We start from the raw sequence: 25116 nt of genomic DNA, 5'->3' as shown, positions 1-25116 counted from the left end.
AGGCCAAGGTCACATCATGTGTCTGAGCATTAAAACCCTAATACCTACCTGTGGTTCCATATCCCACGGGATGCTGTTTCATCAGTCCACACACACTAGCTTTGAGCTTTGTTTCAGGTTCCTGGACATTTCTCTTTTTATCTTTCAAGTTCGTCCAGGTATTCAAACATTTCTTGGGTTATATTTTATTTAACATCTCCAAGTGTTTAAAGAAGAGCAGCCTGAGTTAGCTCAGTCTGACATATAAATAACCAGAACCAGAAGTGCAGTGCTATTTTACAGATGAGGAAATTGCGCCTTAAATCAGCAAAGTAACTTTGAATTCAGTTCTTTCTGCCCAGTCCATGCTGTCTGTATTCAGTAGATAGCGAAGCTTCTGCCCCACCACCTTTGCCTGACTCACTAAGCCCAGTTCTACTCACGGGGGTCACACAAGGTAGGTAAGCCGGTCAGTCTCTTACGCACCCCATAAGAATATGAATACAACTACTTATTCTGTCCCCCATTTGCCTCTACCTGAAAATATCAAACTAAACTCCTTCGATTACTTTTTCATGTTCTATAAAAACAAAATTTTATTTTAACATAAACACAAGGAGATCTTTTATTTTTTTAATCTTAAAAAATTATATAAATCCTAAATGTCACTGGAAAAAAAAAAAAAAAACGAGTGGGTTTTCCTCATGTATTATTAGTTTCATTTTAGAGAATGTCTGACCATAACAACAAATATTGAAAGTTAAAAGACAGCACAGTAGAAATCAGGAAACCTGCGTTCTGTCACTCACTAGCTGTATGACTCATGGGAGCTACAACTTGTTTGTTTTGGTTTGTCTTCAAAATAGGGATAATAATACCTTTCCCAGAGTTCAAAGGTTGGGGAGGCAATGAGATTTAATAATATATATGAAAATACTTGAAAAAATATATACCAAAAAAAATTATCATTATTATTGTAAATGTGTTGTAAATGTTGATTGATCGAGTAATAAGGAAATACTAGCTGAACAAAGGAAATCCAAATTAATGCAAAAATTATTTTACCTTCATGTTGCAAGCTAATTCCATTAGCTTTTTTGCATTTTCTTCTGAGCGATATCTCTTAGGAAGCTGAACCCTGAAGAACTTCAAGGCACCTTCAAAGTCTGTCAATAGCAAGTCATCCTTGGAAGTCTTGAAGAAAGAAAATACAACTATGTATAGAAAATGTTCTTTGCTATGAAGATGCACAAGAAGCATTTTATAATCCCAGCGCCTTTATAACCCCCAGAAGATACTTTGTAGCCTTTAGCAGAGCCACTTGCACATGTCCACTGTCGGGGACAACGTTAGGGCACAGTAGCTGCTTGGAATGAGATTAAGACCAAGATATTGCCAGAGTTGAACAGAGAATGCCAGACACCTCTACTTATGAATAAATGAGTACCTTTAATAATCCGAGGGCGACATTAAAAATAACACTTATTCCCTAAAAGAGAAAACACAAAAGAACATTTTCAGTGTTTATATCTGGACTATTAAGCCATTTGACCCCACAATTTTAGAGAAATTGTAAAAACTTAAGTGAAAAAGGAGTGTCTGGAAAATACTTTGGAAAATAAAAATTACGGAGCCACTACTGAAGAACCACTTAAAATAGACCCAGTCTCCTATTTTGCCGAGAGAAGAGCTTTTCTAGCCCTATTCTCACATTCAACAAGAAAGAACATTTCTCCAAAGTATTCTACGCCTCCAAACATTTTAAAACATCAGACGCATAAAACTGTGATCAGGAAATGACTCCTGGTGGACTTTTTATTTTGTGCTACCCGCCTCCAAGCAGAGCAATCGCTCTGTCTGTGAGCCCTAGGTCCAGAGCTGAGTCTGCTCAGGGCTTCCTCCCATCTGTCTCCCTTCATCTCATCATTCTGGGATGGTGGGCGAAGAACAGAGGAGGAGAGGCACTAACACCTGCGGATCAAATTAAACTATGAAGTTTGGGGCCTTGGTTTCCAGAACTGATATTCTCCCAAGAGTTTTCTGAGCTCATTAGTTTGAAAAGTTTATGTAAATTACTTAGCATGCCACTGGGCCATAACTTAACAGATCACTGTTTATATTAGTGAAAAACTGGACAACTCAAAGGCTTGAAGTTAGGAATACTTGGAATACTTGGCAGCAAGTAAGAATAACGGTATATTTGGTAATGCTATTTCTTATAATGTTTCAAGCTTAGATTTTTGTATGTTTTACATATGGTAAGATTAAGCAAAAAGGATGGTACAGATGTGCATGTGTATACAGATGTTCAAGTACATGAAATAAGGTTACCAAATAGTCTATATAGCATTATGGTATTTTTAGATATATACAGATCCGTAATACACATTACACAATATTCCATCTGGAAAAAAACTATTCCACATAGAGATTATGTATGTGCATATGTGAACACACAAAAAGACTGAAAGAATACACAGCGAAATTTTCGACAGTGGGATTCAAAGTGTCTTTAAATCTTTTTTGCTTATATTTTCTATAGTTTCTATAATAAACACATTATTTTTGAAATTATTTTCTTTTTACACACACACACGCACAACCAAAACTATGCTGTGGCAAAGACTGTTATTTATGCTAATATCTACTTTCCTTTAGCAATCAGACCCCACCCCCCATTTTTACCAAGCTTAAAAATAAAAATCTCTCTTGCAGATAGGTGTGGTCAAGCATCTAAGTTCTGGCCGGTCAGAGGTAAGTGGAAATGTAGGTGGAACTTGCAGGAAGACTGTTAAAAAGAGGGCATGCACTCTGTCCCATGCCCTTCCCTTCGGCTTAAATGTGAATTCGGTGGCTGGAGCTCTAATCAGCCATAAGGACGAGAGTCATGCTCTCGGGAAGGTGAGTTACTGCCACTCTCTGACTTCTTTCACACGAGAAATAAACCTCTGCTTTATTTATTTAATCACTGTTTTGGGTTTCTTCAAATATTCAGCCGACCCCAATGCTGACTAATCCAAATTCCTGATTTTTTTTTTTTAGCAGGGAGCACCTTTAATAAAATGTGATCCTTAGCTTCCGCCCAAAGAAGAGTCGCTTAAACCTGGATTTTCCAGCACTGAAATAAAATAACTGAGAGGAAAAAATTCTGTTCCGACAGTTGACCCAGGACAGACACTGCGACCACACGCAAAGTGCTGTGGCCTCAGATACGTACCTCACATAAGAGCAGGTCAATGATATGGAAGACCATGTAGAGAGGGAATTTTGCGGTGAAAAGCGTAAGAAACCACTGGGAGGCATACATGTGTGCTTCAAGGCTTATATCCAGGAAGTGGTTGTACAGGTCGGGAATGTATTCCTGAAATAGCAAACTAATTAGTTTTACGTACATATGCAGCTGTTCAGCTCGTACTCAGGAGGCTCGTAAATCTGACAGAAATAGGGCAAAAAAGACACATACTTGTGTTTTTCTAAAAACCTCCAAAGTGCTCAGAAGACTTATTTGGTATTAAACTGGCACTCAGCTCTCTTTTTCAGTCCACAAACTAGCTCTAAAGAGGAATCCCCAAAATGGTGACAAATATTTGGAAAGACAGTTTTTCTTTCCAAGTTATGAAATGTTTGGGAAAGTTTGTTTCGCTTTTGTTATGAGTAAGCGAACCAGCCGGCTTCAGAGCCTTGGAGAATATTTCTTCATTGAGTTTGCTGTGCTAAAGGACCCTACAAAGTCATCTGATATTTTGAGTATTTATGAGACTGAAAACCCAGCTCAAATCCATGAGGCTCACACTTTATTAACCTTGGCATCATCGTCACATAGTGAGCAATAAAAAACAAACAAATAAATAAACATCCCATCTTTAACCCTAGATGGTTTAGGCAATCAATCGATCCACTTTTCCTCCATCCAGCATGAGATTCCCCACCCCCATTTTTTTACCTGCATAAGGCGCTCCAACTGGTAAAATTTGCAATGCAAATCTTCAAAGTTTTGCTTGAAAAGTTCCCTGAGACCATAGTCAAACATGATCTTTACCAGAACACTGAATGCCTGTTCTTCGGGCATCTGTAACAGACAGGGAACGGGGAGAGAAAAAAAAAAAATCGCAAAACATATACAGAAGTTTTATCCTTATATTAGATTCATCCTGCTACTCTCTTACCGGACACCAGGAAATGTAGCAGTAGGCAGTAACTCAGGCCCGTGGCTGTATTTTATAACACTCATTCAACGATTTAACGATTTAACCGAGAACTATTTAACGAGGCCTACTCTGTCAGACACTGCTCCTGTGCTTGCTCAAGGAGGCCCTGAACGACCATCACACAACGATTGCAACAGAAATTAGGAAGAAAGATGAGAAAAACCCGAGTCTGCCTGGGGGACAGAGGGGCTCTGCGGGCAGGACAGAACTGTGTAGGAGGAGGCCAAGTGTAGGTTTCATTTTCCCCAAATCATGAGACCCCATTAAACCGTTTTACCTCCTTAGCTGCTATTTCATTTTCGTAAAAATGCTTTTCTCCCTCATTGTCGTCAAGAATGTGGCTAGTCACAGAAGAACCTCACATATTAGTCTAAGACTTGCAGTAATGCTGAAAAGTTACTGCAGTTAACGCTTGCTTCACTTCTATTCACTCGTCAAATAATACCTACATCTTCTATAGCTTTATGGGAAAGTATTACCCTGAGGACCTGGCAAAAATATCTAGTTTGCGAGATAGAAAAAAAGCACTGAAAATGTTATTTAAGGCTTTGTTTGACTGCAGCAAGCCTTCGAAATGTCAAGAAGGTGGGCGGGCTTCTGTGGAACAAGACGGAGGTGGGCTGAGCACAGAAACTACGGGGAATAAAGCGGAGCTAAAAAGCAAAGTGGATTGAGTAAAAAATGAGAAAAGCACAGCAAATTATTACTGGGACGGTAAGGATCTGGGGGCAAGGGACCAGGCCTTCGCGGTCTTTGTCGGGAAAGGCAGCGCCACACTTCCACGGGCTGGCTCTGACCCGGCCGCACCTCTGGCGTCAGGCAGCACAGCTGCGCTCGCTCTGAACCCTGATCTTAACGCGCCGGTCAGTGGCACAGAGCTCAAGCTAAGGCACTGGGTTTGACTGGGACACCTGTTTCTCAGAGGGGGTCGGGTACTTACATGGGGATCAATGTCCTCGGACTGAGGTTGAGAATAAAGACCAAACCACACAGGCTTGTGAGACTTTGAGATGCAAAGTCTCGTTGAAACAACACAACAAAATTTAAAAACTTTACCTGTTGGTGAATGTGTTAATCAGTTTGACTGTGATAATCATTTCACAAAGTACACATATGTCAAATTATCATGTTATGCACTAAATACACACACATACAATTTTTGTCAATTATACTTCACTAAAACTGGGGGAACGTGACTTCTTCATTAATGTCATAGCTTTATCATATTTTTAACAGGCCAATCAATACCAATAAACTGGGTTCACAGCAAGTAGAAAGTGATTTTTGTTTTACTTATATTACGACTCCGTATTTTACTTGTATTATAACACAAAATGGCTTAAAACTCTTAAAAACTTCCCCTTGCTTAGAGAAACAAAATCCAGACTTCCTGACCTGGCCTCCACGGCCCACCTAAGCAGGTCCTGTTGATCTCTCCAGCTCCATCCTATTCTCCGTCACTCACAATACTCCAGTCACGCTGTCCCTCTTTCGGTTCCTCTTGTATGCCAAGTTTTCCCAATTTCAATGCTTCCATATACCGTGCCATTCCCTTTTCTGGGAATGCTCTACTCTCTTACTTTTTAAGTTTTATTATTTTCATAACAATGTTTTAAAAAAAGTTAAGGGATACTGAAAAGTACAAAAGAAAATGGATACCCCTTCTCATTTTTCAGGGTTCACCATAAAGGTTACCTTCACCATAAAGGTTACCTGGAATCTAAATATGGCTCTCTTGTTATAATCGTGCATCAAGTTTTTTACTATGTCATAGCACTGCTGAAATTAATAATGATACAGACTTTTTCCTTAAACGTGGTTGGTCAGCTTCACTAGCTCTGTATCCACACGGGTTGGGACCATGTCCACATTATTCTCTCCTGATCTCTAGCACAGTACAGACCGTTAACAGGTGCTCAAAAACCCTCTGCTAACATCACCTGTGTGGTCTTTTTGCCAAGCATTTTAACCTGAGTCATGAAGAAATAATCAGACAAATCAAGAATGTGGGATGTTTTACAGGATAATCTGCTAAAATTTTTCAAAATGTCAATGGCATGAAATACACAGAAAAGGCAAGAAGATAGTTGAGAGTAAAAGAATAAAGAGAAGTGATAACGAAACGTAATGCGTCAATCAACCAAATCCAATCCACTGATCTGGGTTAGGAGAAAGTTATAAAGGACTTTACTGAGTAAACAACTGTGGAAAACTAAATGTGGACTGGGTGTAAGACAGTACGGCTTCAGGGTGGAATTTCTTGGATGTGATTTCTTGTAGTATTATGTTTATGTCCTTAGGTGATACATGCTCAAGTATTTAGGAGTGAAGTTATCTTGAAGTTTGCTACTGACTTTCCAAAAAAGAATTTTCTGATATTAAATGTGTGTATAAAAAAGAGGAAAAGCCGTACTGAGAGATGGAAAAAACAGTGTGAAAAAATATTAATTGGTAAATCAACTGAAGAGCATATGGGTATTCACCTTATGTTTTTTTTTTTCAATTCTGCTGTGGATTTAAAAGAGTATCAATAAATTGGAGGATAACTTTGCTGAATGAATGAATGAATGAAGAATGAATGAGTAAAAGGGCCTAAAGAAAGCCAACTTCTTGACCTCCCTCCCATCCCAATACATAAATCCAGAACAAATACTAACAGCAGTGGCTACTCTAGAGAAGGTAAAACGTCCCCAAGAGTCCAGCCAAGACTAAAGCCCATCCGATCACTCTAGTAATAAAAAGGAAGTCTACCCTTGCTCTAGTTTTCAACACTGTCTCTTAGTCTCACCATGTTTCTCTTGCATGTTGACATTAAAGTACTTTAAGGAAAAGGTTTCCAGACACAGGCGTTACAATTCATGCCCTGCAGTCTGGCCAAAGCCATTATAAAACCATGCTCAAGTCTAAGGCTAGTATGAGCGGGGACAGGCCACGTCTACGTCATAACTGAGACCTATTTACTCACATGGAGAAGCAGAACAGCAGCGAGAAATGACTGGCCCTGGCAATAGCCAATCTCTTCATCATACACAGAATAAGCCTGGAAAAAAGGAAAGAAAAACCTCACAGGAGGTGTAAATGAGAGTGGTCATGCGTGGGCCACAGCTGCCTGACAGGACCTTGAACATGGGAACAGGAACCCGGAAGAGGTTACCCACACTCCACTTTAGCATTTTGATGGTCAATGAATAATGCAAACATTTCTCTCCAATGCCATTTTTTTCTTTACAATAAATAAAACTGTCACCACACCATCTTCTGTTGCCACGGAGCAGAGAAGGTTAAGCAAACACCACTTTGGCACTAAAAAAAGGTCTTATCTCTTGGTCTTTGCTCAAGCTTTTTCCCTCTTCCCTGTCTGAAAAGATGCTCTTTCTTCAGGCTCCAAACGTATTCCAGGCCCCAGAATTCCCTCTCTTCTCTGTACTTCTATGGTACCTGATACACGTGTGTAGTTATTATAACACTTACCACACTGCCGTTTCAACATCCATCTTCTCTCTGGACTGTGAGCTTCTCAGGGTCTGGGGTGATGTCCTACTCAACCCAGCCAGCACCTCACACATAGCAGGGACTCATTAAACACTGTTACTGTTATTCATCTTCCTTTCTGGGAAAAAGTCTTTTGGCAAAGACACCAAAATACAATTCTTTCCACAATGCCAATAATAACTTTCCTGATAAGAGGGATAACTCTGAAACCATCTGTGGTTCCTCTGGAATTCTTATTCAGTATTTTTCTTGGCAGCAGATGATTACTATCCCTCTCTTCTGAAAATTATCTTTGACAGAATATTGACATCTAACATTCCTTGTGGTTTACTTTTTTGGTTCTTGAGTTGTTTTTCAGAGTCTTGTTTTTATGATTAATATTCTTATGTGAGCTGTAGTGGGAAGGGGAATTCCTATAGATTCAAGATGCTATTTCCTGTTTGACAAATTTATTTCGAGTGAAATTCCTTTTTTCTCCACTTATTCTTTGTGCCAAGGTTCCTCTAATCCTACGGAAGCAATTTAGAATTGGGTATGTTTAGAATTCAGAACACTTAGCGAAATGTTATGCCAATGCTTATTAGATGAAAATGAAGTTAATGTAGAGATGGATTTTATCATTAAATTTTGGTGAAACTCTAGCTTTTAAATATATATATATATATATATATATATATATAAAAAATCATGTATTCATAAATTCAGGTAGAATTCAATATAATCCTATCTCCCGTTTCATCAAAGCTTATCTGACGAAAGGGCTACAAAATAAGAAACACATACTTTTCCAAAGACAAGATGTCCAAAGGGCTTAGAAATGATCTGTCTCTAAAACAAGGCACCACTCTGCACTCACCGAATTTGTAAAAATTAACAAGTGTTAATACTAGTGTTGTTAAGACTGTGTTAAAAACCAGCATATGCCAAAACAGCTCTGTGGAAAGCAGTGTGACAATGTCTGCGGAGGTATTGATCAACAGACGACTGGCAAGAAAGACAGAGGCTTCGGAGTTGGTCAAAGTTAGGCTCAAATCCCACAACAGCTAAGTTAGGGTCTCGGTCTGGATCTCAGACCCGTTATTTATATTCTTTATTTGTAAGATAAGAATAATCATAGTATTTATATCACAGAGCTGATGTGTTTACTCACAGTCCTCTCATGTAAAGTGCTCAGCACATGGCTTACTCAATATGTACTCGGATGAAAATGTATTCAATTTCTATAGGTAGAGAATGGAAGGGAGCATATTTTTCAGGCTCATGGAAAAGCTTGAAGGATTTCCTACAGACATGAAAGTAAGTGACACATTTGGAAAATGTTTGGAATATAAGGTTCAAGGAGGCTATTAGAAATATAAAGAAGAAAGGGCTATAAGGTTCAAGGAAATATGGAGAAGAAAAGGCTTATCCTTAATCTATCAATATTCAATGAGCACCTACCATATGCCAAGCACTGTGCCAAGTGCTACACATGCTAATATATATAAAAAATTATTCCTGCCCTTGAGACTTTCACAATTCAGTTGGGAAGTTCGACAAGTAAATTAACCAGAGTACAATGAGAAGTTCAATGTGGTTGAAGCATAAAATATTTTGGGAGTAAACCCGGATATATTAAAAATGGCTTTAATGCTAAGTAATCCAGGACCAGATAATAAACTAAGGAATTTTTACTCCATTCTGTGTGTTATGGAGAAGCATTAAAGGCTTCAGTGGAGGTCACTGAAGTGATTCAATTCTAGGGTCAATGCGGATAAAATGATAAATAGGCTAGAATCCAAAGGCAGGGAAACTAATCCAAGGCAGCATTTGTAAAAGTACTGGAAACAGATGACAGAGACATGTACCAGGGCAGTGACCAGAGAGGGAAGGATGGCTGTAAGACACGTCGATCCTATCAAACTCAACATGGCCAAAGGAAGGAACTGAAAACTAATGGAGAAATGACTGCATCTTTAGTAAAACAATGGCATGGGGGGAAAGATGAAGACTGTTTATAATTAAGAGAGACAGAACTAAACATAATATGGACAGGAGTATTGTAACAAATCATAGCTTTCTGCATCCTATGGAGTATAAAATTAAAACCAAGAAACACTTCTCCAAATTCTAACTGCCCTTATAGTTTATAGCACCTAGTTTATCACTGGAGAATCATCCTTTATTGCTAGCCTGTCCTAAAACTAGTTGTTAAGTTTTGCCTTTTCAATCATAATACGTAAGGTCCTTAAGAGCACGTCTTGTGCCTTGACTGTACTTCATATATAGTAGGTGCTAAATAGGTACTCGATTAGTTTTGGGAAGACAAGACTAAAAACTAGTTCTCAGGACAGAAGAAGGTTAAAGAACTCTGGCCCCAACTCCTTCTTTTAGTCCTATGGCTCCGAAGTACCAAAATCTACTGGAAAACAAATTGTTGAAATTGAACAGGCTATCATTTCCTTTGTAGCTTTCAGGTACAGATCTTTTGACAGACATCAGTTTTAAAAGTCCACCATGATGGGCATTTGCAGTTCTTACTGTTGGATGCATCTAAGGAGCCAAGTTCATCACTTACACTGTGCATACTGAAAAGGAGTTTGCAATGTTACAGGACTCAACTGGTTTTACAAAACCAATTTTTGAAAGTCTAAATGTGGAGACGGACTGTCATCCGAAAATCCTAATTATAAAGGTAAAAGATGCTCTGCCACTGTTTCCAATTAATTTCTGTTCATTATTGCTTGAAATAGTTGTTTTTACCTGTGATTTTACAAAGCCTTTTCTCTCCTTTTTTTTTTCCATTCTTCCTCAAATACAAAGTATACTTTATAGTTATCTTCTGCATATCTCGAAGAACCAGATAGACCATTCAAAACTGTCTTTTTTTATTGACATGACATACCTTGCATATTTTATATAAGGAATCTTGTCCATCTCCTCCGGTATCCTTGAAGTAGTCATGGGCTGGAAACGTCCGGTTAATATCTCGGGTGATAGCACTGTCCTGGGGAGACTCCTGCAGAGACACAGGAAAGAGACGGTTTAGCAGTCAATCACGTATGTGTCTGGGTTTATACAAGGTTTTCCCATGCTTTAAAATGGAGCAGGGGATAGGTACACACCTATCATGTGTGATAGATGCATGCCCAGAGTTACTGTCCTCGGGAACTAACTATTCGAGCAAAATCAAAATCAAATATTAAAGGAGAAAAAAAAAAAGGATGGAAGAAAAGCAACTTGTTTCCCTCTATACACCTGATGTGTACCCCATCCCTACTGCCAAGAAAGTAAAGCTGGTGACCTTTCTATTTAAGAGATAAAATGTGTTATTCAAAATAGATTTCCCATAGGAAAATACTCAACCTAGTTTCAAAAGGAGGTAAAACGCTCCCGTGAAAAAAAAACTGGGTACAAAAATTGCTGCTTTAATTGATCTTTTGGTACGAAGCCCATGTGCCAGGTTATCAAATGGAAAAGAAAAGCCACTTCATTGGGCCTTATCCTAGGGGCAAATAGCATAAAAATGCCCATAGCAGTCTACTCAGTATGAAGCTAGTCCACTATATGCCAAAGGACTCAAGCAGGCTACAAGAAAATATCCCTCGCTTTTGCCAACTGAGAAAAACTCTTTTTGTAATGAGTTAACTAAAACAAATGTCCATAATGTCAACGATCCTTCATAAAACATATCAAGCACCCAGCTAATTTTAATGTCTTCTTGCTAAAATTTATTTGCTCACATGCTAAAAAAAATGGAGCACAGAAACATGAACTTCCATTCTAACAAAGCACTGTCTTCACAGCTAAGACGATAATAGCATTGATTCTCCTTGACGAGACTGGATCATATTCAGGACACCGTACAAGGGTCTGACACTCCTGTTTCAAGATGAAAAATGAAAGTGATAGTCCTCTCTTGTCCAGTAATTTCTCTGGCCTTTGGGTAATTATGTTCCCAGGGTCATTAATACTTTACAGTTGTGGGATCTGAACTAACTTTAAAGCCTATGGTCTTTCTTCACCAGTAAACTATTTAAACCTTCAGAGACAGTGCCTTTGCCTTCACGTAATACGTTCTTGACAACAGTTAAGCAGTTCAGAACTGTGGTGACTGCTGACGAAAGGACAAAATCCAAGGTGAGGCCCGAGACGGTGGCAGCTACTGCCCGGTGCCAGCTTCCCGGATGCAGCACATGCGGCGGGAACGGAAGCAGAGCTGGGGGTGGGGAGGGTCTCCCCGAGTTGAGGAGAGAGACAGCAGAATTCGAGGAGGGCAAGGGCGCTAGAATTTGTAGGTCAGGATAATGGCCAGGAAAAGCTGAGCAGAGGGAGCTGCAGGGCTACCTAGAGGGGTCCCTATGAGTCATGAAAAATAAAATAATAATAATTATCTGGACTTTTATCAAAATTAAAAAAAATTTTAGTATTCAAAAGTCACTGTTAAAAACATGAAAATGTAAGCCATGACCAAGGCAAAATACCTATAAAATCTAACTGATACCAAAGCTGTATCCAGAATATAACTCTTAAAGTAAAGGAGACAAACACTTTTAAAAGGAGGGGAGGGATGGTAGAAAAAATTGAATAAATAATCTGCAAAAGAAAATATATAGATGGCAAATCAGCACATGAAAAAATGTCAACATCATTAGTCATCAGGGAAATATAAATTAAAACCACAATGAGATTCCACTATACACCCACTAAATGCTAAAATTAAAAAGATCCAAGTGTTGGCAAAGGGTGTGAATCAGCTGGAACTCCCATACATTGCTGGTGGGAATGCAAAATGGCAAAAATACTTTGAAAACAGTTTGGAAGTTTCTTGTAAAGTTAAGCTTACATTTACCATACAATTCAGTGATTCCAACCTTAGGTATTTATCCGAGAGAAATGAAAATGTGAACATGTGCAAAGACTTGAACTTAAATGTTCACTGCAGCTGTATTCATAGTAACCCAAACTGGAAACAACACAGATGTACTCAAATGGGTAAGGGGAGAAATTGCATCCGCATGGTGGAATAGTACTCAGCAATGGAAAAGGAAAAGCCTATTGATACACGTGATGTGGATGGATCTCAAAAGCATTATACTAAGTGAAAGAAGCCAGACACAAATGATTATTATCTATAATTCCATGTATATAAAATTCTATAAAAGGCAAAAATCACGAGTTATTGAAAGCAAATCAGTGTTTGGAAGAGACTAGGGTTAAAGAGGGAAGGCTGATTCTTAAGAGACATGAGAGAACTTTTTGCAGTGATGGAAATATTATCCATTGCATCTATGGTTAAAATATATTGAATCGTTCACTTAAAATTTGTGAATTTTATCGGACATAAATTATGTATAGAATTTATTTCCAATTACAATGGAAAAACAAAAAGGGATACTCATACAAATAAAAAAGAAACCAGACGTAGGATTCTTCAAGCCCTTTAGATTAAGAGCTCTTGGTTTTTTTTAAAAAAAGAAAAAGAGTAAGAGTTCCCAGTACTACTTTAAGTATATCTACCTAAATGATAAAAATGATGTAAATCCATATTTATCTTAAGGCCTTAGAACCAGGGGCATAGCTTAGAGTCAGAAAGCTGGTTCGGTCACTTACTAGTCAAACTTTAAGTAAGTTTCTTACCTTCTCTGGCTGATACCACCACCTTGTAAAGTTGTAGTGAGGGTGACATTAACTGTATGTATAAATTATAAATACAGAGAGAGCTTCTAACGGTGCCCAACATGTATATATAAAACACTTGGTAAAAGTGATAGGAAGCGAAGTCTCCAGCAATGCTGAGAGCTGGGGCTGTCCTGTGAACACACACACACAACCTATACACAGAACACACTCGCACGTATGGTACCTTGAATATATACTATTTTTATTTTTGCCTCTCTTATCTTCCCTCTAAAACTAGTCACGCAGGAGCAGGGACTATGATTCAGTTTTGTAACTTCCACAGAGCCCAGCACAATGCAGGGCAAACAGTCAGTGCTTAATAAATATACCTGAGAAGTCGAAACGCTTCTTTAGGATTGAGCGACAGCAACGATCATGTGGTCCACAGCTTCACCCAAACCAGGATCCCTAATGTTAATGTTTAGTTCAAGACCCAAGTGACTAAACCACCAAACTAAATCAGAAAAGAACCTTATTAACCGAATCTTTTAAAAGACATCCCAACTAAATATCAGAAAAGAAAAAAAAACAAAAAACAAGAACGTTGTAATGATTGATTCATTAATACCTTCCAAATTGTGTAAAATTCAGACAGGAGAAAAGAACTGTCATGAGAAACAGAACAGAATAAAAGACTTTTTTGAGTCTTTTAGCTCGAAATGTAAAATAAATCAAACCATCCTGCAATTATCAAGAGAAATAATAAGAAGAGGGGGTTTTTATATCCTAAATATGTGCTATATAATTATGGGGTATTTTTTTTCAATCTAGGGTATATGAATTCTCCTGAACTCAGTTTTAATTTTAACAAACAGAATGTGAAATAGAAACACACAGAGAATCAGAGGTGTATATTTTTTGCTAGGGAATTAAGAAATCTTTATCATTAATAAATATGTTTCATGAATAGCTTAACTAACAAGGGACTATAAATAGTCCCAACTTCAATTTTGAAACTGCAGCATGAGAAAAACTTATCTCACTCCTAACATCATCATGAAAAAAAGATAAACATTGACTTCATTAAAACTAAATTTTTGTTTACAAAACATGCCATTAAAAGATATAGGCAAGCAGTACCTGTATCTAAAAAGGAACTGTATGCACCATATATATAGAACATAAAGGGATGATTAATAAAATGGACAAAAATTGAGGCAGATACTTCCTGAAAGAAACTATATACATAGCAAATAAGCAAATGAAAAGGTAGCTATCAGGGCAATGTCAATTAAAACCACGAGACAGGCAACCCAAATGTCTGCCAAAGAGAATGATTTCTCGTGCAATAAGAGAGCCACTACCTGGAACGCTCTGAAGAAAGTAATTAAATCAAATGGAGACTTGAAAAATCAGAATTTTTAATTTCAAAGTACTGAAGGATAATAATCCAAAGCAGCATTAAGCAGTTTCTGAAAGGTTTTGGAACTTAAAAAAAAGGAAGGGTGACTTAAAGCACAAAAACAATGATTCAGATAAATTTCACATTAACAAAACTTTCCAGAAATGATGAACAGACATATTACTGACCTATTTTGGGAGTGCAGTTACAAGAAATTATTCTGAAAAAATTGTAACTTCTATTCCTGAATTATATCTCCACTTGAACTATCCACTTAAAAAGAGAATTATGATTTTTTTAAATGTCAGATGAATTTACTATATAAAACAACAACGGAAGTTTTCAAACATGCTAAGAATAGCAGACTGTGGCTTAAGACAAGCATGAAAGTTAGAAAATTACATTAAAAATTGAGAGGAATATGGAAAGCTCCAAAATATTTATGCTAATTACATGTCATATCAGAATGATGATGACGATAACTTGAAAAGGATCCACAGTTATTAGATATATATAATTTAGAAATTCAAATGCACATAAGTTAGAAAAACAACAAAACCTAAAAATATTCTGTAACTGATCAGTTCTCATCAATCTGTCATCCCTCATCTATTGATCATGGGAGTCATCAAAGAATTAAGGAGTAAAATGCCCTTGAAAAAAGGTGAATTTGAAAATCACATGCTGAATTTTTGATGCCTTCAAGATTGATAATAAATAGAAGAGCTCCATGTGAACCGCGTGATTAAAATATTTGGTCTTAGGGAACATGTTGAAAAACTTGGGAATAAATCCATTTGACTTGCCAGAAGCCAAGCTGTAAAATATGATTTAGAAATTCTAACAATGACAAATTTAGTAACTTCCTATCAGAATAATGACATCATTAATTTTGAAAAGATTCTAAAAACAAACCACATAACATTATGGATGATTCTGTCCTAAGAGAACATAGCAAAGATCTTTTACAAAACATCCAAACCCAAGTGTCTATAAAATGAAGGTTTATGCAATACATAGGCCTTTTATTTCTAAGGAGTTAACATCAATGTAGGTGATACAGGGAGCTTGCTGGCATAGTGCACACTGGGTACCGTTATTCATGGCCAAATTGATTAAGTCAACCATATACATCCTCTCAACCAGACTGTAGTTGGTAAAATGCCTTAACAAACAAGCTTTTACAATGTACGTAAGGCAATCGTGCAGAGATATAAACTTAAAAGAACAGAGAACAGTGAAACCACTGTCAGTTGATATGTCCTGAAAATTACTGAATTTATGGCTGAAGTAGTTTTTCTTTCTCTCTTTTCTTATCAGCTGGTTTTATGTTTTGGCGTCATTTATCATCAAGAAAAATAGCTTTACTCCCCAGAAGAAAACTATAATGCCGCATGATTATGCAGTATTAACATCTTACAAACTTTTTCTATTAAGAGTCAGACAGAAAATATTTTTGGCTTTTCTGGCCATTCAATGTTGCAATTACTCAACTCTCCTTTGTAGAGCAAAAGGAGCCACAGACAATATGTAAATAAACAAGCATTTCTGTATTCCAATAAAACTTTATTTTCGAAAACGAGAAGCATGATGAATTTGCCCCCCAGGCCACAGTGTGCCAAGCCCCGCTCTAAATGTACGACACAGTAATTTGTCATGGGCAACTTGACTAAGAGAGAAGATTTTTTAATTGATTTTAAATGCACTGGCATGCTACTTCTGATTAACTGCATATACATTTTATCTGTAGAAATTGTCACAAATAAGCTGCAGTGACTTGAAATGTATATTCCTTTGAACACATGCTTTTTTTCATGTAATTACAAATTTAAAATGTTTACTACATTTTACAAAGTCAATTCTCAAAGTCTGTATACAGCGTTTCTTCATCTCCTATGCAGTAAAGGTTTAAATGAAACTCTGTAATTATAGCAGTACATTGTCCCTTACATTTCAAGCATCAGTACAAACAGTATATATACAGCTCAGAAATTAAAGATACACACTGAAACGTATGAGACTGGCTAAAATAAAAGACAATACCAAATGTTGGTGAAGATATGAAACAACCGGAACTCCCAATTTTTGCTAATAGAGGTATAAAATGAGATAACCACTTTGATGAAGTACAGGGCAGTTTTCTATAGAGTTAAATACACATCTACTCAGATCCAGCAATTCCACTCCTAAGTATGACCCAGGAGAAACGAAAACATACATCTGAGAAACAAAACATGTACAAAAATGTTCATAATAACCTTATTTGTAATAGCCCCAAACTAGAAACCCCACATGCCCATCAACAGAGAGAGAGATAAATTATGTTATGTTCACATAATGGAATAATACAGGCATTGCTGGTAATAATTTCATTAAAAACTGCACTCTGAAATATCAGCACTTTTAAAATGTGTTCTTCTTCCCCAAAACTCATACGCCTCATGAGAAAAACACCAGACAGAGTCCAGTTGACGGCCATTCTATTCTCAAAACTGTCAAATTCATCAAAGACAAGGAAAGTCTAAGAAACTGTTATAGTCGAAAGGAATCTAAGGAGACATGAGAACTAAATGTAATGCAGTATCCTGGATGGGCTATGAAAGAGAAAAAGGACATTAGGTAACAATTTAAAAATCTAAATAAAGTTCAGACTTTGGTTAATAATAATGCATCAACATTGATTCATTAATATTAACAAATGTAGCATACCAATGTTAAGATGATTAATAATAGTGGAAACAGTTACAAGGTGTATGGGAACACCTTATACTATTTTCACAATATTTCTATAAATCTAAAACTGTTCTTAAAAATAAAGTTTATTAAAAGAGAAAAGGATATTACCTCCTAATTATTCAATATGGAAATTGAGGTTAAGCCACCGAAGTTCACGTACCAGTAATAAATAATTAGGCAATCAAAAAAATGCTGGACTGAATTTGTGGAATAAAACTGGTGAAATGAACACTGTTGGTTTAATAAGCTCAGCACAAATCAAAAGTAGGTTCTGCTCATGTGACTGATATGTAGATAATTTCTTTCTTGCCCTAATTCTTATGCTCCTTTAATGTACATAAAGCAATGGTGAGGCTTCATAACTTTAAAACATTTTAAGGCTCTTCTAAAATAAATTGTGCAGAGAAAATCTAAGGGAATGACAATGTTTGCGTTGTATTCTTCTTCCCATCTTGGTTTTGAAAGTCGTCCATTAGTTCAAGTTACACTGGTACCACATTCTGTAATTTTTCTGGACTACTATTTTTATACCTTACTGTGAGAATTGGCCCACTGGGTAACTTCTCAGGATTAACAAGGTACTGGGAACTGGCGGAAACCCTTTGAATACACACCCTTTGTAAACTCAAGTTGAAAAATAGAAAGCTAAGAATGGCAGGAAGAAAAAGAAAGTACCCAAACAAAGAAAATGCAGTGGAAGGCTGCCATGAGAAATAACCGGCACAGGGAAGATTATTTCCAAAGTAGCCTTACTGCCTAAAGAAAAAATTAGATCTTCTTAAATTTAGTCAAGAATGTTATACATACTTTCTCAAAAGCTATCATGTAATATTTTGGATAACAGAATAAAACAGAAACAAGCTACAGCTTGTCGGAAGTAATTTTGACAAATTCGCTTTGACAGACTTAAAAATAATTAAGCAATAATAATGAGCTAAGATGGAACTGTAACCATTATTTTAGCACCTTATATATAGCTAAATCATATAGATCTATCTTAGCAACCCTCTGAAGTAGGTTCTAGTACTTCTCCTACTTGACTAATGAGGAAAGAAGTTATATCACTTGGCTAGGAGATGAGGACATGGGGCTAGATTCTCTCTAGCCCACATTAACCCGAATAAGTATATTATAAAAGTGAAGAAATTCTCTTACCAGTATATAATTCCCAATAAAATGCTTTTGCTTTCTAGACTCACAACTAAAAATCAACATGACACAAAGACTGAAATGTGCTTTTCATAAGAAGGTCCTTCCTTGGATGAAAGCTGCTCAGTGTTTATGAAAAAGCAGAAACCACTAAGGCCCTAATGACATGTAAACAGAAAAATATATGATGCTCTTAAACATAAAAACAAAGTTTAAAAAAAAACAAACAAAAAAACCTTAACATGCAGCCCTCTTGTAAATTCATCAAAGAAAAGGCATTTTCTGTAAGTGCTAGGAGGCCTCCACCATGTATCTTAATTACTTCAGACAAAAACAACCATCAGTAATCTTTTAAATATTCTGGGCCGGCATGTTTTGAGACTATCCAAAAAACAAAAACAAACATTAAAAAAACAGCAACTGACACCTTATATTACATAGTGAGGTAGGTGAGGACATCTATTGCATTACTCAGCATCCCTATCGGAAATTCTTTTTCTCCTAAAGAAAGATGAGTATTTTTTTTCCCATGGACAATGACTGAATGTCCATTTTTGTTTTGGCCTCCAGAAAGCTCAAAACTAAATTCACAGTCCAAACAACACAGCATCTCATGGCCTGTACAGCTGTATTGTCTTCCCATTCCAACTCTACTTTCCAAATGTTTGTTACTGACATTTTCCTATTTTGTTGAATTATAAGTATTCTAATAAAGTTCCTCAATACCTCAATAATATGCGGTACAGTGTATTTGTATAAAAAGCCCCTCGAGTCTATTTCATAGTCTAATCAACAAGAATTCTATAAATAAATACTTGATTGATGGGTTCACTTAATACTAACAAGGCAAAAACACCTTTATCTTAAATTCACATTTAAGAACTTAACATGTGTACCTATGCACACGTATTTTTACTTGTCCCTACGGGACTAGCACCACTGTTCTTCAAATCAGTTCCCTTTCGACCTGCAGTGCTGTTCTTCTACGCTAATGCAGCAGCAGGGGTGTTAGTGGAAACTAGATTTGTGGGTACATACTGCTTTGTATATTTATCTTAGGGATTTGCTCTTGAAGGCAAAAATCATAATTCTAGTAAAAACGTCACTAAATAACACTTAAGAGACTCCAAAAGCTGAACCAAGAAGAGACTAGAAATTGATCTTTATCATATTTAAACATATAAAATATTGTGTAGGTATTCAGCAATTAATGCTTTAAAATTTCCATTCCAAACATATCATACACAGGCTCTGACACATCAGCAGAGCAAACTGGAACCAGATTTCCACAAACATGGAAGTAACTGAAAGTATTTCAGAATCTGGCCACAACAATGTGAAGACTGGAGTTGGACTTGAAAAAGAATGGAAAAGTCCGAATGTAGGTGCTCTACCTAGATCACACAATATAATGCAGTGGTCCCCAACCTTTTTGGCACCAGGGACTGGTGCTCTTATGAGAATCTAATGCCTGATGATCTAAGGTGGAGCTGAGGCAGTGATGTTAGCACTGGGAAGCATCTGCAAATACAAGTGAATCTTAATTTGCTTGCTCATTGCTCACCTCCTGCTGTGGAGCCCAGGGTGGGGGTGGGGGGCTGGGGACCCCTGATATAATGGACAGAACTCTAACTCTGGGGTCAGGCAGTTCTGCCTTTGAATATCTCCTCTCCCACTTTAATTATGTGACCTTGAACAGGTCTGTTAGTCTGAGCCTTAATATCTCTATCTGTAAAATCTATGCAATGGTCTCTGCCTCACAATTTATGAGAAGCAAATGAGATACTGTATGGAAAACAGGTAACATAGGCCTTGTACATCAGTGGTGGCTCTTTCCTATCATACCTGGGACTTAAAATGTTGGCCTATTTCCAACCATGAGAGAGAAGCCAAGGAACAAAAATGTGTATTTGGCAGATTTTTCTATGTTTGAGACTTAGTAGTCTGTCTCCAATCTGCAATTTTAGATAGATGCAATTTAAAAATCCACTGTATTTTACCAACATCATAATTTATCTTAATCCAAATGAAATTATAAAGAAGATAAATTGGGCAGCAGAAAAACTGACACAAAATATAAATGGTGCAATAAGTGTTTTTTTAACCTATGAACCATGTTAACCAAAACACTGTAGAACTCACTATGAAATATCTTTGCTGATTATCTTTAAAAAAAAAAAAAAATCATTTCTCAGAGGCAAAAATCCATTTGGGTTTCTCTATAATCATCGCCTCATTTGGTAAAGAGCTCCTTCCATTTCAAGATAATCAAATAACTATACCAATCCCCACAGGTACTAATCCTTATTTACTCTCTTTTTGCCTTCCAAAAAAGAAAAGAACTTACCTCCAAATGACAACTATATGCTATAATCAACGAACTGCCAAAGAATCTTTACTACAGAAAGCCGACGCAGAAAGCAGTCTCTAGAATGTTTGCCAAGTAAGCGCCTCTAACTTTAATACATACTTTAGCACTATATCAACTGAACAGTTATATACTTATTATGTTGAACCTATAGCACACAAATGTAACAGAAAATCAGATGACTTCTTTAGAAAAGATAGCTCTCTTTAATAAAATAATGTACTGCTATCACATTGTTTCAATCCAAATATGGCATTATAGTGCTATTCTAAAAATAAATCTAAGTCCCATGTGATATGCAGCCTTTTAGCTATGTTCATTTCCTTTTAGGGCTCAAGTTTCCCACAGGAAAATTATTCAATGTTTGGCCAAATCATGTATAGATAAGGCATAAATGCTAGCTGCACTGTCAACCTTTCCTGGTCTGCTACTGTTGATTCGCCTTCACAGTAATCTACCGTGGAGAGGCCTAAGGAACAAGAAATACTCAAGAATTGTTATCTGACAAAAGTGAACACAAAAAGTGTCATTTTGAGTAAAAAAGTAGTAGGGGAAGTAATTTCTGAGTCAGCTAAATTAGGACACAAAATCATGATATATACAAAGTCATATTCCCAACAAATGTTTCTGGTAACTGTGATGACTTATGAAGACTTATTTCAATATTTTTTAATACTATTGAGCAAAATTCTATATCAAATGCCCTTAATACAGCTTAATACAGACTGTATTGCTTGACTTATGCTATTTGCTTAAAGATTTTATAAAACATATGCTAAAAATGAAACCTTCTCAAATCATTCACTCATAACACACCACATACACATTAATGATCAAGAACAACATTCTTTAAGCTATATTTTTATATAACCAAGTCAATCAAATTGTGATTTTCAAGAAAATGTTTATGAATGTTTCATGTTTAAAATACTGTTTTACTTTAAAAAGTTAGTTTCTTCTGAAAGTTAAGTCTTAAGCCAGATTTAAGTATATTTGTTAAGTAGCAAAAATATATAGCAGCTGCAAAATGGCTAGGTATGTTAAAATGGGACTTTACAACTCTACAGAGTTCCCTGTTCTTGTAACAGTTAACGAACATTAAAATGAGAATCTGTGTGTGAACAATATTGGTCACAAACATCTCAATCAGTGAATTGTTGAATTGCATTTATAATTCTGTAAGAGGTCTGCATTCATATACATATTCGTAGACTATAGGTACATGTTCTGGGTTTCAACATTTATTTCAATTACATATTTTTATATAACTTTCAGTCTAAAATTATGTGTCCTTGAGTCCCAATATAAAAGAAAAATCATGATTGAGATTTTAATATTTCTATTAAAAAACTAATCTTAAGAAACAATTATCAAGAAACAATATTTAAAAGCTATCTTACTTCATCATTAATGTATAAAGCTGTAATTATTTAGAACTTTTTCTATTGACCTAAAAACTCAAAAATCATTAGCACACAGGTATACTACCAACCAAAGTCTATTAGTATCTATGCAGTAATACCTTACTACATAGCTAGTAAGAGCCCTCGTGGAGCTCAATTATTTTTTTCTATTTAAAATTCTTGGGAAATAGCAACTTTAAAAGGTACAGGACGAGCAGTGAGCTTCAATTTTATTTAAGCAAAAAATTTACCCTATAATCTCTCCAGAAGTACAAATACTATAAATACCAATGAAGGTATTCTAGAATCATCAATTTCATAATCTTTTTTATCTCCTCTAACAAACATTTCTGAGGTATTTGCCAGTAATCAAAAGAACTTTCTAATTAAGATTTTGCAAATCTTAATTTATTTGATTCAAAGTACCGATGGAAAGACTGTTTTTACTTATTTTATTTAAAACACACCAAAATCTGAACACTTTTCTTTTTTTCCAAACCTACTGGAAACTCCTATTTTCTAAGCACTTGACAAACGTTGAACAATGTTTTGGACTTATTCTGTGGCATAACTGAGTCCAAAGCAGTTCTAAGACCTGGATTCCAGTTCTGGGACTAGAATCCCATGTGTGCAAGGAGTCTGGATTATGATCTTTAAAGTATCTTCTAGCTCTGACACTTTGAGATTCTATATTTATATCATTCACCTACTCAAAAATCTTAAGTCCATCTCCAATTCCTAATTAGAAGCAAATCCCTTAGCATTTCTTTTGGATCAGGTAGCCCCAAATTATCTTTTTGGCCTTACTTTCCATTATACCTGAACTTGAAACCTCTGATTCATCCACGCTGCCCTATTCGCAAGGAAGACAGCAGCACCAGCTAACATGCACTGAATGTTATACTGAGTGCCAGGAACTGTGCTAAGGGCATCACATGCATTAGCTCAATCGTTACGATACTTGTATAAAATAGAGCTATTAGTTAAGATAACTAAGACTAAGAGGAACTATGTATCTTGCCCTAAGTCTCACAACTAGTCAGTAACAGGGTTGGGATTCAAACCCAGGTCTGTCTGCCTTTCAAGAACATACTTTTAATCACAACGCAGTACATGAATTCTTTATCCCTTAAGTGTATAAAATGGTCCCTCTCTGAATCAGGCCTGTGAAGCTTAAAATATCCTTGGTCACAAATTTTTTTTCCTAATACAACTCATTTTGAAAGTTCAACTAAAGCGATACCTCTACTATTTCAGTCCCAAATTTCCTTTCTAGCTCTAGCCCATTAAAGCTTTTACTGTAAGGCCCCACGACTTGTTCCGTGATTAAGTACATCTAAATATATATATCCTAATGTCTGAGAACCGTATGGGACTAATCCTCCTGCAGAACATCTATAAAAGCAGGACAAGATATGTAACACATCAGTATCTTCACAGAGGAAACCATCAAGGTTGGGCTTCCGGGGTTTATGATCCCAGAGAAAATGAAGCCCACCTAGCTGCTCCACATTCACTTAGAGCCTTTCCTCTGAGGAAAAATGTCGATTTGCAGCAAACTCTGGAAGTCACTGGGAGGTTCTGACCTCTGTGTGACAAAGAAGTAATAGCAGCAACCTTTAACTGAGCTTCTGATGCCACCATGCACAATTCTACACACTTAAGATGTGACAGTAGCTAATTTTCACAATTATTCTACCAAGGGGGTAAAAATCATTTTACAGAGTAAAAAACTAAGAGTCAGAGATTCCAAAATCCATGCTCTTTTCACTCAGGAGAAAAAAAAAGTGATCCAAGAGTATAAAATAATCACAGTAATGACATAAAGAGCTTTTCTATTAGTATAATATATATCTGATCTTGAACCAACTCCTATAATGTTGGTGTCATCTTCACTTAAAGGTGAGTACCCTTCTGAAGTTCAGACAGATTAACATTACCTAATAAATTGCCAGAAGTAGGATCTAATTTTGTTTTAACTTTACTTCTACTTTTAACTTTATTTCTGTAGGCTACAATACTCATCCTTGGTATGATGTTAACAATATAGGATGTTAACATAATCTTAGTAGTAATGGTTCCCATCCTTACAAATATGTCATGAAGAAGAACTTTTATAAGGAAGAAGTCTTTTGAGTCAGATTCTGTTCCCCAGGGGCCAATGAAGACAGAGACCCACGAATGCTTTTTTTTTTTTTTTTAAGTTTAGTTAGTTATAAATATAAATGGTGTTGGCAATGGGGGTTTCCCCAGTCTTTCTGGAAGAAATTTCAGAAATAAACCATGCTGTTCAATGCTTTAACTTTTGTTTCCCCTCGCAAAATACTGTCTTACTAATTCAGTTCAACAAGTATTTGCGGAACGCTAATAGACACAGAATTTAAAGTTTTACTTTGAAAGACTCTTACTTTTTTATTTTGATCTGACAATACAATCTTTTGGCACTAAACCCGTAAGTGACTACAGTCATGGTAATTTAACGTAAAGATATGCTTTTTACTTTGCTAAGGGCTTTCTCATGTCACATATTGTAGGTCACTTTATTAGGGTCCTTTATCTATCGATCCTTTGGATTTCATTAATCCTGCCCAGCTGGATATTTTATGTTAATTTTAAGGGGTAAGAGGGACATAAGACTATAGAAATCCTTCTCTACCCAGAGCCTAGCCCATCTCGTATACTGTTTTCTAAGGAAATTGTCTAACACATATCTCCTTATCTATGAATACTAAACAGTACTTTGCATTCTTCTCGTGATCTCATGCCAGGTCATACGCT

The 25116-nt window shown here is 36.4% G+C and overlaps 1 protein-coding gene and 1 pseudogene across 10 annotated transcripts in view; one reads left to right on the top strand and one right to left on the bottom strand.

Annotated features, from left to right (window-relative positions):
* Positions 1–25116, bottom strand: part of RABGAP1 (RAB GTPase activating protein 1) — a 132342-nt gene that overhangs the window by 23971 nt on the left and 83255 nt on the right. For 9 of the 10 annotated variants that reach the window (XM_039861477.1, XM_039861474.1, XM_039861476.1 and 6 more), the window contains 6 exons: positions 10564–10677; positions 7153–7227; positions 3923–4048; positions 3197–3340; positions 1427–1468; positions 1045–1173 (listed from right to left, as the gene is read on the bottom strand). In XM_039861477.1, coding sequence (XP_039717411.1) covers positions 1045–1173; positions 1427–1468; positions 3197–3340; positions 3923–4048; positions 7153–7227; positions 10564–10677 — 630 coding nt within the window. Of the gene's footprint in view, positions 1–1044; positions 1174–1426; positions 1469–3196; positions 3341–3922; positions 4049–7152; positions 7228–10563; positions 10678–13298; positions 13302–13946; positions 13952–25116 lie in introns of those variants that run through there. The other variant, XM_039861483.1, reaches the window with a different exon arrangement.
* On the top strand, positions 14841–15762 carry LOC120601781 (COP9 signalosome complex subunit 2-like; annotated as a pseudogene).

The sequence above is a fragment of the Pteropus medius genome, unplaced genomic scaffold (assembly GCF_902729225.1).
Source record: "Pteropus medius unplaced genomic scaffold, Ma_sr-lr_union100, whole genome shotgun sequence".
In the NCBI taxonomy this organism is placed as follows: Eukaryota; Metazoa; Chordata; class Mammalia; order Chiroptera; family Pteropodidae; genus Pteropus; species Pteropus medius.
This window is presented reverse-complemented; position numbering and strand designations above follow the sequence as displayed.